At 30.7% G+C, this 13,803-nt stretch overlaps 1 protein-coding gene and 1 pseudogene across 1 annotated transcript; one reads left to right on the forward strand and one right to left on the reverse strand.

The window, feature by feature from the left end:
• Positions 1–4,167: 4,167 nt before the first annotated feature.
• On the reverse strand, positions 4,168–5,116 carry LOC120135634. Its single transcript, XM_039151880.1, has 2 exons — positions 4,898–5,116; positions 4,168–4,374 (listed from the first exon to the last, which is right to left on the reverse strand). The coding sequence occupies exons 1-2, from the start codon at positions 5,114–5,116 to the stop codon at positions 4,168–4,170; spliced, it is 426 nt and encodes a 141-aa protein (XP_039007811.1).
• Positions 5,117–12,079: 6,963 nt separating this feature from the next.
• On the forward strand, positions 12,080–12,586 carry LOC120135635 (annotated as a pseudogene).
• The last annotated feature ends 1,217 nt before the right edge of the window (positions 12,587–13,803 follow it).

Genomic DNA, 13,803 nt, shown 5'->3' on the forward strand with positions numbered 1-13,803 from the left:
CGTTGTGATAGTTAAAAAAAATATTTTGTTTCTTAAGAATTTTCTCTAAAAAGATAGTATCCGCGGCGGCGTGTTGCGATTTTCCATTTCGCGTTGCGATAGTCTACAGTTGTCGTTGCGATAGTCACAGTTGTCGTTGCGATTTTCCAAATTCGTTGCGAAAATTCGTTGTGATAGTTAAAAAAAATATTTTGTTTCTTAAGAATTTTCTCTAAAAAGATAGTATCCGCGCGGACGTGTCGAAGACACGTACGACCACGACCACGACCACGACCACGACCACGACCCGACCCGAGACGGACGGCGGCGGCGGCGCGCGAGAGTCCCCCTTGTTCTCTATCACTCAACAAGGAAGTGGGAAAGCCAAGCCTTAAATACCATTCCCAATAGTGTTTCCAATACTATGTGGGATTGAGCATTACCAACACTTGTTTCCAATACAATGTGATTATTCAGGAAACAATTAACAATCATGCACCTTAAAACAACTGAATCAGCAACCAATTGCATTAGTATTATACGATTAAATATGTCATAATTAAAAGTCAATCTACAATCAATCGCGATTATTGCAATTTTAAGCAAAACATTCAAAAATAATATCACTATTTAAGGCTCAATCCCACATAGTATTGGGAACAAGTGTTGGTAATGCTCAAATCCCACATAGTATTGGAAACACTATTGGGAATGGTATTTAAGGCTTGGTTTTCCCACTTTCTTGTTGAGTGATAGAGAACAAGGGGGACTCTCGCGCGCCGCCGCCGCCGTCCGTCTCGTCTCGGGTCGGGTCGGGTCGGGTCGGGTCGGGTCGGGTCGTGGTAATACGTGTCGTGGTAATACGTGTCTTCGACACGTCCGCGCGGATACTATCTTTTTAGAGAAAATTCTTAAGAAACAAAATCTTATATGAAAAATATTTGGCTACTTGTGTTATTTTTGTGTTATTCTACAACATAAAAAGGGTGTATTTTTTTTCTTGGCCTAAAAAATGTTTTTGTTAACATGGATGTGACATTTCATGAAGATATATTCCATTTTCGATTTCCACTTGAAAAATCTTCTTTATTTTTTCCGCAGTCCTCTAATTTTTCAGATTCTAATTTTCATACGCTGGATTCTGATTTTTCTCTGTCTTTGTCTACTTTATCACCTGTAGCAAATTTGCCTTCACCTATTCCTTCACATTTGTAGACTTACCTCTTGTTTCTGACCATTCTTAAAATTTGGAGTCTCAATGTTTTCTTGAGTCTGGTTTTCAGTCTAATTTTGATGTTCATGTTCCTTTAAGGAAACCGGGTAGGTCTACTAAGCCTTTTTCTTGATTAAATGATTTTGTGCAGTTCTACCAATCCATTGTTACTTCTAGTAAGTTTACTATCTCTCAATTTATCTCCTACCCTCACCTACCTCCTCACACTCAATGTTTTGTTTCTTCTACATCACACTTTTTTAGCCTAAAGCCTTTTTAGAAGCTATTCAAAATCCTTTGTAGGTCCAGGCTATGAAAATGGGAATTTGTGCTCTTCAAACTAACAACACATAATATGTGGTTAATCTACCATTTAATAAGACACCTATTGGCTGCAAATGGGTGTCAAGTATAAGGCTAATGGCGATGTGGAGCGCTTTAAGGCTCACGTTGTTGCTAAAGTGTACACCCAACAGGAGGGAATTGATTATGGTAAAGCATTCTCTCCTGTTATTCGAGTTGTTTTGACACTTGCTTCTATTCATGCTTGGTCTTTGCATCAAATCGACGTTTACAATGTTTTTTTACAAGGAGATTTGTATGAGGAAGTTTATATGGTGCAGTCGGAAGACTTTTGCAGCCAAGGGGAGTCCAAAGTATGTAGGCTGCAAAAATCTCTCTACGGTCTAAAACGAGCTTCATGATAGTGGAACATGAAATTAACTAAAGCTCTACTAAAAAAAAGGATACCAGGAAAATAAGTATGACTACTATTTTTTAACTAAGGTAAAGGGAGAGAGTATTATCATCTTGCTAGTTTACGTAGATAATTTGTTAATTTCTGGCATTGATAAAAATTTGATTGGAGAGTTGAAGGAAATCCTCGATAAAAATTTTATAATGAAAGATTTGGGAGAATTGAAGTATTTTTTGGGTTTCAAAATTCTTAGATCCAAGGAAGGGATCGTTTTGAATTAGAGGAAATATGCGCTGGAATTGATAGCAGACACGGATTTTGGTGCTGCTAAACTTGCTCCAACCCCACTAAAACAAAACAAAAAGTTAAACACAGTGGAGCATGACAAAAGTCAAGATGTGGATGAAGGTGTTGATCATGTGCTACAAGATAAGACCTTTTTTTTCAAAGGTTAATGGGAAGATTAATTTATCTTACATCAGGCCAGACACAACCTTTGTTGTACATTTTTTGAGTCAATTCACGCATCAACCCAAAGAATCGCATCTAGAAGCTGCAATGAGGGTAGTACGATATGTAAAAAAATCCAGGACAAGGAATCCTTATTGATGCATCAAGTGAAAGTCAAATTGTTGCATATTGTGACTCGGATTGGGGAGCATGTCCCTTGGCCAGAGGATCTGTAACCAAATTTTGTATTAAGCTTGGAAATTCACTTATTTCTTGAAAGTTAAAGAAGCAAAATATAGTAGCAAGATCTTTAGCTAAGGCAGAATATAGAAGCATGGTTGTAACGGCAACTGAAGTAACAAGACTACAAAGGTTACTGAGTGAACTTCGAGAAAAGAGAATGGTGGTAGCTAAACTTAAATGTAACAACAATGCAACACTTCAAATAGTTGTAAATTCGGTTTTCCACGAGAGAACAAAGCACATAGAGATAGACTATCACTATGTTCGTGAAAAGATTCAGAATGACAACATACAAACAGAACACGTTCGTTCAAATGAGCAATTGGTGGACTTGATGAGTAAAGCTCTGGGAGCACATCAGTGTGAATATTTATTTTTCAAGTTGACGGTTAAAGACTTCTTTCAATCTCCAACTTGAAGGGGAGTGTTGAGTATAACTCAGTTTGTTTACAATTAATTAGGAAGTTTTGTAATTGAATACTATTTGGTTAGTTAGTTACATAGAGTGCTTAGCTATATATATATACCATTTGTATATTCATTTTATGATATGATAAATTATTCATCACATATTATTCATAGAGGTTTGATCACTTAAAGAAAATAAACAAAATGTTTCATTATTCTTTAATTAAACAACTCTTGATATAAGAGGCAACCCTTCCTAAAAGGTTTCTACTTTTCTAATTAATGATAAAAAGGAAATATGGACTAAATTATAAGGAAACAACACGCTTAAATTTTGAAAATGTTATGGATGAGAAATAAAAAATTATTTTTGAAGTATATACTATTTGTTAGAGTATTTATAAAACTCATCATGTCCTCACAATGAATTTTATAAGATATATTAAAAAAATATAAGTCGTCATATAAACTAGATGAAATTTGTATGACTCTTATTACGAGGGTATGCAAATTTCAAAAATATTATAGCAAATAACCTAGATTCAAATTAATTTTCCAATAGCTATATTTTCTTAAATTTTCTTTTCGTTTACCTTATTTGCCCAACGAAGCCGAAATAACACCCAAGCAAAATCCACCATCACTAGTCAATGGTCAATCGTTCCAATTCATCATTGTTTTCACTTAGGCACCAAAACATTCAATGTTCATACTTTGCCCCTAAACCTTCAATATTTAACATTCAGTCCTTAATAAAAATCTAATCGAATCATCATTTAACCGAACAGAACTATCTCCATTAGACACACCTTCAGAAGCTTACAACAATTAAATAAATTTCCGAAAATTATTTTTAAATCTTCGAACGTGGAAACAAGTTCTTAACCAATTTTTAAATATTATAATGTAACCACCAAAACTAGCAATTAAATGACCGTGGGATAACCAGAAAAAAAAACCGGAAAACGAGAGAGAAAATGAGCAAAAAATATAAAAACTTTAATAATCACGAGTCATGAGCACTTCAAGTTTTATTATCATCATCAACAAAATCCATTTTCAATTTATTTTCATTCATACCTGGATATCAGAAAATCCCAAAGTTGAGTTATTAATACCCAGATATCAGAAAATGAGCTACAAATGGTGCAATAAAGATGGAATTTCTTAATTATCTTCATCGACAATTAGAAGGACTTCTCCAAAATCCACTCCCGTAAAACTTCTGCAACATCTCTTTTTCCAGTTCCTTCACAGCTTTCTGACTCTCTTCCGAGCTTTCCACCCTCTCCACAGTCTGAATCTGAAAATCCCTATCACCATCGCATCCGCAACCACAACCGCCCTTCCGGCTGCACGGCTCAACAAACCCTTTGTTTTGCATCTTGTTGATAATGCTCAATCCCACATAATATTAGAAATACTATTAGAAATGGATATTTATGGTTTGAATTTCTCACTTTCTTATTGAGTGAAAGAGAACTATCTTTTTAGAGGAATTTTTCTTTAAAAGAAACAAATGAAAAATGTGAAAGATTTCAATTGATATTTATAGGCTGCTGATGACAGCTGGTTATCAGGAGTTATATAATTTAATTTCACTATCAACATTTCAGAATTCACTCTCCAAGTGTTTTCTAAATATATTCTCTCTGTGTGTTTTTTGATAAGAAGAGCAATACCACCAGCAGTCCACTCCGATTTCGGGTGTACGGAATTCGAAGCGACCGTGTTAACCTCGGAGGACGGTCCGCCTATTGTAGCGATTACACACATCGGGGCGAATTCGTTTCTAATGCAGTGATTTTATCACGACACGGTTTACGAATATGTTCCTTTTAAATTACTGTTTATCTTTTCTGTCAGTACTAACGGTGTGATTTTGCAGTTTCATATTTCCAACACACCTTACTGATAGCACGGCTGAATAGCCCTGCGGGGATCTTGTAAATCGCTAAAACTAAAAACTTGGCCATCGTCAAAGGGAAACAGCAACAAATAGCCGCACCCTCAGCTGTCGCCCTCCCACAAACCTCCCCGAAACTGGAGGTGATCCTTCTGCCCCGGACGAAGATGGAGCACGAGAGGGAACGGAGTGACAGCCATGAACGCCTTCGTGGATTCATGAGGATATATCATTTTGCTTTATAAATTTGAAATGACATTTTTCAGTTATGAATGGAACTGCAGTTATAGTTAACAAGAGCATATGAGTGTCACACCATTCTGTCGAATCTCAACAACCTACAAGGATAGAAGAACTAAATAAACAAATAAACAGCAGTTTTTGCTGCATGATGAACGCAAGATTTTACCCTTCTTGACAGAAACTAATAATGCATAGAACCATTTATGTTATAAACCTAAGAAAGATTATCATAAAACCGGAAGTTTGGTACTTAGATTATCAACGATGTTGTTACTGTTCTTAACCACACATGAAGGCTTTTTAAGTTATTTGAATTCTGTTAAAAAAACTTTAGATTCAGTTCAAGCATTGTTAAATTCAAATGAATTGAATTTAAGTATTTTAATGTATAATTAGAGTGGTCCGTAAGTTTACTTGAGCATTCCCTGATTTTATTTTGATTATTTATTAGCCATTTCTCTTTAAATTAGACCTCAAACTTAAGTGCAAATAATTTAACTAGGAGTTGGTCGTGAAAATTAAACTTAAATTTATAGAATAAATAAACTTGATCCAACAACTTTAATATTTAAAAAACTAAATATAAAAAATTATTAAAAACAAATATTAAATTATTAAAAATTATATATATATATATATATATATATATATATTCAAAATACAAAAACTACTATTAAAAATTAAAAAATATCACAAACTATAAAATAATAAATTATTTAAAAAATTTTAAAAAAAATTAAAAATTTATCAAACACCATAGATGTCAGAGGTGTGAGTGCTCATTGTCAAAAGGTTGAGAGTTATCTTTGAACATATAGGGTGTTGTTTTATTGAGTCTCTTGACTATTAACAATTATTAAATGATCCCTCGACTATAGGATGATATTTTGTTGAGTCCTTCAACTATTAAAAGCTACAAAATGATCACTCAATTATTCATATGTTCCAAACTCATCCTTTTATGTTAAAAAATTAAAAATCGTTTAAGTTAAACGTTAATTTGATGATTGCGTTTTGATAAAATTATATTTTAATGATGTTTACTAGCACTACCATTACTTTCAAACACTAGCTCAAAAACATATTGTTTTAAGCACTGGTTGAACGACATAATGCAAATGGAGACTCGATCTATAAAATACAACTCAAACGATTTGTGATAAGATTTTATCATATCTCAGTCAACAAGTTAACGTCCAACTTAGAAGGTCGCTAATTCTTTAACGAAAAAGAATGTGTTTGGAACATATAAATTGTTGGATGATCATTTTATAACTTTTAATAGTCGAATGACCGAACAAAGTAGTGTTCTATAGTCAAAGGGCTGTTTTTTATTTTTTAATAGATGAAGACTTAATAAAATAAAATCAACATTAATTGTTTACTTTACCCATATATTTAATACTAAAATGTCATAACAAATAAGGGGAATTACTACGTTACTACTGATGAAGAATTTCTTCAACTTTTTTATTCTATCTAGCTTAAGCTTTGATTTATATTGATGGGGAAAACTGGAAAAGGGTTTATGATATGATATACTGCTCACTAGAGAATAGGGACTAAAGACATCCTCATCTCCCTCACTTTCTTGCGAAAAATGTAGTGCAAATGTTTTTTTAATAGTTTATTATTTTATAGTTTGCCATATATATGTTTTAAATTTTTAATAGTATTTATAATATTTTATATATATATATTTAGTGTTTTTTTAGTACGGATGTGAAATTAGGTAATCATTCAGGTTTTAGTTGGATATTGTCAAGTCATGTCAAATCGGATACATGATGTGTCAAGTCAATTTAATGGTTCGACTCGGATTAGGTTGGGTCCATGTCAAATCAGTTCGAGTCATTTTTAGGTTGATTTGAAATCAGATTCAGTTTAGGTTTAGATCGGTTAATTGCAGTACGGATCAAAACGATTCATGTTCGAATCAGTTAAATATCAAGTTAATTCATGTTTGTATGGACTTCAAGTCGGATCTCATTCAGATCAGGTCACATCATTGACAGACTAAATTCATGTCAGATCTTACCAGGTACAAATTGGCTTCAGGTAGGGTCATTTTTTGGTTAATTATTTTTTTGTCTTTCATGAACATCAAATTGTAATTTGTAATTGTGTGTGATTTGGAGTAAATTATAAAAAAAATATAAATGATTATGGTTCAATTTTGATAAAAATATAATTTTAAGGACTAAATTGAACAAACATGAAATTAAAAACTGAAATTTAAATAAATTAAGCAACACACATGGATGAAGGATCAAATCGAAATAATTATAAAATGTGACGTTGAAATTAATATAAAAATGAATTAAATTGCATCCGTTTGAAAAGTTGGTGAAAAAAGGTTTATAGGGTTTGGAGATTATGATATAATTTATAGAGTTTGAAATGAAGTTTATTATGTGATTTATAGGGTTTGAAGTAAATTACAAAAATATAAATAAGTATGTGCCAAGTTCAAATATAAATATAATTTTAAGAACTAAATTGAACACATATGAAATTACAAATTTAAATTTAAATTTAAATAAATTAACAACTCATATGGATCAAATCGAAATAATTGTAAATGTGAAGTTGAAACTAATATAAAAATGGATTGAAATGCATTCATTTCAAAACTTAGGGAACAAAAGTTTATAAGATTTTGGATATTATAATATAATTTTAAGGGCTAAATTGAACAAATATAAAATTATAAATTATAATTTAAATAAATTAAATAATATGCAAGGATCAAATTGAAACAAATATATATATACACACACATAAGTATATATGTATGATGTATGTACATAAGTATGTATATATATATATATATATAAGTATATATGTATGATGTATGTTAATAGGGATGGCAAACGGGGCGGGTCGGATGCGGATACCCCCTCCCCCATCCCATACCCACCTACTATTTTTCAATCCACCACCCGCCCACCACCCATGATGGTTACAAATTTTCAAATCCACATCCGCCCACGCGGGTACATTTTCAAATCCATCCCCACACCCACTACCCACTAGCGACATACCCATCTAAACCCGCCTGACAACAAACTAATGAGATGTTGGAGTTGATTCCCAGACAGTTCGTGATGGGGTAGCAGCGCATGCTTCAATTTGTCAGAGAAGTGGCTCTACGAATGTTATGGAGACAGATTGTAGGGAGCATGTAGTCGTAGAGCTGGATTGTTGTGTTGCTTTCGATGTTAATGCTCATAGTGCGCCTAATATGGGTTTTGAGGGGCTAAAGAACATGGAAACTGCTGCTTTTGATGTTAATGCTTATAGTACGGCTAATTTGTGTTTGGATGAGCAGCATGGGCTAAAAAACATGGAAAGTGACGTGGTTAGTGGGATTATGGGTTTAATCAAAGAGCCGAATATTTCCCTAATTAAATACCAGATTAAAGACTAAATATCCTTAATATTTAGTTAAATTATATGTTATATATTATATAATATTAAAATTTATAAATTAGTCTCTAAAAGTACACCTAAATTCATAATGGTCCAAAATTTAATAGATATTTAGCTGGGCGGGCGGATGTGGGGCGGGCGGATGCGGGGCGGGTACCACTTTATAAATCCACACCCGCCCACTACCCGCTAAAATTATACCCATCCCCTCTCCAATTGGAGTGGATATGGTGCGGAATCCACGAAACTGTACTCGTTTGCCATCCCTATGTATGTATGATGCATGTATATGTATATGCATGTATGTATGATGTGTGTGTAGGGGTGTTCATTTGGTTAAAACGGAGGCCGATCGAACCGAATTACCATTAACCGAATTTTTTTTTTTCTTTAACCATTAACTAAATGGAACTTTTTTTTGAAAATATTAACCGAATCGAATAAATTTCTGTTAATTCGGCTAATTTTCGAATTAACCGAATTTTTTTAAAATTTTCTATTTTATATAAAAATTGAATATTTTTTAATTCAAAAAAATAATTTACAATTAATTTAAATATTATATAATTATAAAATAAAAATTTTATATGGATTTTTTTAATTAATTGATATTGATTTAGGTTTAAAAGTTATTGAATATTAAATTATTAATTGAGTTTTAAATGGTTTGGGCTGAGCCCATATGTTATATATAATATATTTAAAATTTAATTTCAGTTAATTCGATTAATTAACCGATTTCGAACTGAATTAATCGTTAATTGAATTCTAAAAAATTTCTTAACCGTTCCCCGACCGAACTAATTCGGTGGCCGACCGAATTAAGTAAACTAATTCGGTTCGGTCGGTTAATTCGATTAAAACCAAAAAATGAACACCCTTATGTGTGTGTATATATATATATATATATATATATATATATCATAATTCAATTTTTAAAAATAATAAAAGTAAAAATAATAAAAATTATAATTATTAAAAAATAAATTTATCATAATTTATCTTTAACTGCATCATCAAAATATGATAAATTAGAATTAATAACATTTAAAATAATATAATTTAGGACTAAATTGAATAAATATGAAATTTTAAATTGAAATTTAAATAAATTATAAAATACATAGGGATCAAATTGAAAGAATGGAAAATGTAAAGCTTAAATTATTATAACTTTAGTGACCAATTTGTTATAAATTAATAATGTTAGTTACCGATTTGTTATAATTCGATAAAATTAGTGACAATTTCATTACTTTTGAAACTTTAATTGAGAATATGAAAATTTATTGAAACTTTAATGACCATTTAATGTAGTTTACCAAAACAACATTTATTTTATTATATTAAATCCAAGATAAAAAGGAAAAGGAGGATGAAATAAATCATTTAATAAAATAAATCATTTAATAAAATAAATTCAATGATAATTTAATAAAATAAATTCAATGATTTTAACTATTTTTTATAATATCATAATTAATATAAAATCAAGTTTACTAATTTAATAAAATAAATTCAATGATTTTAACTATTTTTTATAATATCATAATTAATATAAAATCAAGTTTACTAATTTAATAATTTAATAAAATAAATCATTTAATAAAATAAATCATTTAATAAAATAAATTCAATGATAATTTAATAAAATAAATTCAATGATTTTAACTATTTTTTAACATAATTAATATAATTTCATTAAATCTAAGTTTTAATTAAAAAATTAATAATTAATAAATAAATCATTTAATAAAATAAATCATTTAATAAAATAAATTCAATGATTTTAACTATTTTTTATAATATCATAATTAATATAAAATCAAGTTTACTAATTTAATAATTTTAATTAATAATTTATTCTAAATTTTGAAGAATTACCTTTTATTAACTTTATCAATCTCAAATAAATAGTTTGATAATTTTTTGAATATATCTATAAACTAAAATTATAAATATAAAAACATACATATTAATTTAATGATAATAATTAACCATGTACTTTAAATTATGGAGATGTATTTTGTAACACTTTAATATCATAAATATATAATTTCACAACTTCGTCAATTGTAACTTACAAGTCAAATAAATATCATATCAATTCAATAACAAATTAGATTATTTACAGTTTGAGTCGATACAAATCTGGTTCATTACAGGTCAAGTAATATCGGTTATTTACCAAGTTAATCTCGGGCTCAGGTTCATACTAGGTCAGATGCAGGTCGAGTTCGATTATCATATTATCATGTTTAATTCGGGTTAAGGTCGTTCTCAAGTCGAATACAGGTCAGGTTTAGATCCAAAATTTTCAGGTCTAACTTGGGTTCAAGTTACCACTAGTTCGGATTCGAATCGACTTCGAATCATCAACACCTCAGGTCAAAAGCAGTTTTGACTCAAGTCAATTTCAGTCAGTTATACAGTTCAAATCAATTTTTTACATCCCTATTTATATATATTTTTATTTTAAAAAATTCAAAATTTCTAATTCAAAATAATTTTTATTTTTCTATAAAATTAAATAAGTCATTTAAATTTTAAAAAAATCAATATGATCCTCGAAATCAATAAAATAAAATCTATTTAACCCATTTTATATGTTATTGATCATTGAGGATATGGTGCCTCCTTGTTAGTTATGAGTTTTACTCCGTCTAGCTTGTTTGACTACCATTTGGCTCTTGTTTGATTTGTTTCTTGGTGTTACGAGTTGCACTCTTGTTCTCCGACTAAGATTAGGAGATTTTTAATGAGGCACGGATAACCCTCCCATGTATAATCGTTCTGTTGAATATCATAACACTTTCATAAAAAAAATAATGTTAGATATTTTTTTAAAATTATAATAATTATATTTTTCAACATTTTTATTATAACATATTTTATTTATAATGAAATAATTTAAAAATGGGATTAATATAGTTTATCTAAATTAAAAAAAATCAATATATAAATCTATATGAAATCATCAAGCAACTAACCCATATATTGTACAAGTCTACAAACTAATCAACTGCAAAATGATGAGCTGACTTCAAAAGCCGGATGGTAAGCATTACTTATTCTTGATCAAGTATCCATCAATTATTAAATTATTCGATGATAGATTGTCCGGCCAACCATATATTTATTATTTTGTACTGTTACGTTAGCCTCATCAACTTACTATTTGGTAATAGCAATTTGTTTTTCACGTTTAACTTTCGTTTATATTTGATAGTTTAAATCTAAATTAATCTCCTCGAATTAAATAAAATAAGAAAATTCTCTTATCAATCATTAAAATATTATCACAGTCTATTTCTTTTAATGTCTAATATGGTTTTCTCCTTCAAAAATTTATAATTTTTTTTACTTCAGTCTTATGTCTTACTTTCCTGTGAAATTTACTTACTGTGTGCTAAATAATTTTGTTGGCCATTTTTTTAGCAATCCTGGTTGGTCTCCTTCTTACTTGTGCACTATCAATATACATATAAGTTCAGTGTTAGAAGAAGAGAGAAAACAATATGGGTTTTAAGAGTGGAAGTTGTGAAATCAAACACTCCATTAGAGGAAGATCTTCGATGCAGGGTCCAAGGCCTTCTCCGTTAAAGGTTAGCGATTCTTCATCGATGATCAAGAAATCAGCGCATAATAATATTCGAAATCGAATCGGCGGCAGCAGCAAGGTAATTAAGCCTGTGGTGGTCTATCTGAGGTCGCCGAAGATCATCCATGTTAGACCGGAGGAGTTCATGAGCCTGGTGCAAAGCCTGACGGGGAAGGACTCATTATCGAGGGACGAATCATATGATCGACCGCCCTCGTCAACTTCTTGGAACATGGTAGGGGATACTGATGAATCCCTGGCGGTTGCTCCACCGGCCAAGGTGGCTAAGAGATCAGGTAGTTTGTTTGATGCAGAAATGTCGAAGCTGGCTTTTAATGGGGTGGAACATGGTGATCAAATTCTTCTACTCTCTCCAATTGGCAGCGTTTCTTATCGTGTATAGATTGTTGGTAATACAAATAATTCCACGTTAAATAGAAATCACTTGGTATGTCCGATTCGACTAGTGTGTACTTTTTTCAGACAAGATCCTCAAATAAAATATTATCAGACTTTATATTTTACCATTTCCATTTTTTTTCTTGTGTTTACATTGTTGGTAATACACATAATTCCATATTGAGCAGTTCTGGCAAAGTTTAATCCAGTTTTTGAGTGTACGAATTATTGGAAAGACCGTGACCTCGATGGTGTTCGTCTATTATAATGATTACACGCATCGGAAAAAAAATCCGCTTCTAAGACAATGATCATACAGCAGTCTACTTTTTAATATAGGTCATACTTTTACGTTCTTAATTATTAGCTGAAAATGTTACTACTAGCTAGCTAGATGTTACTGATGTAATAGCAAAATATGTCTAAAAAGTGTATATTTTGATTGTATTACATCTTTTAAACAATAATCATCTGTTTTATTTGAATTTAGTAAAATCCCTTCTTTGATAATTCTTAGTACATTCGTTACTGCATTCCATGTTCTTAACTGTAGAGGAGTACCCTTAAGAATCCCCTCCCTTTTTAGGTTTCTCAATTCTGAATAAGTTCCCAAAAGGTCAAATCATGGTTTTAGTCCTTTATTATGCAGAAATTGAAAATTTAGTCCCTGTATTATAGTTTTGACATAATTTAAGCGTTCTATATTTTAATGTTGCAAGTATTTAGTTCAAGAATTCTCAGTAATGAGTGACAATTTATTTAGTCCAAGATGTAATTGGATCTTCATGGGTTTCTCTTAGCTTCTAAAGACTTTGCGTCGAAACTTAGCCCAAGTGAGTAAGATTTTTCTAAGCTTTCATTGAGGGTTCGTATTTTTGGCATTCCTCTAGTTTGATGTTCCTTGTAGGTTACGGTAGATGATAGGCTCTTTGAAGTCATTGGAATTTCGTTAAGTCTCAAAGATGTCAATAAATAACTTTATGCAATCTATTTTTATATATAATTTCTTTGATTGTTCGTAATTTAACATGTATATCATTTATAAATTCTATCAAGCTAGCAAATGGATCATTTGAACATATTTATAATATGAACTAAAATAATATGTAATTTAATTTGGTCTCTTTATCTATCAATTACATGATTATTTGGATCACAATGTCATTCCACTAAAGTATCGTAATCGAACTCACACATATAAAATTATAGAAAACTAAGTTAATAGTAATTTT

This window comes from Hibiscus syriacus, unplaced genomic scaffold (assembly GCF_006381635.1).
Source record: "Hibiscus syriacus cultivar Baekdansim isolate YM2019G1 unplaced genomic scaffold, ASM638163v2 tig00110610_pilon, whole genome shotgun sequence".
Classification (NCBI taxonomy): domain Eukaryota; kingdom Viridiplantae; phylum Streptophyta; class Magnoliopsida; order Malvales; family Malvaceae; genus Hibiscus; species Hibiscus syriacus.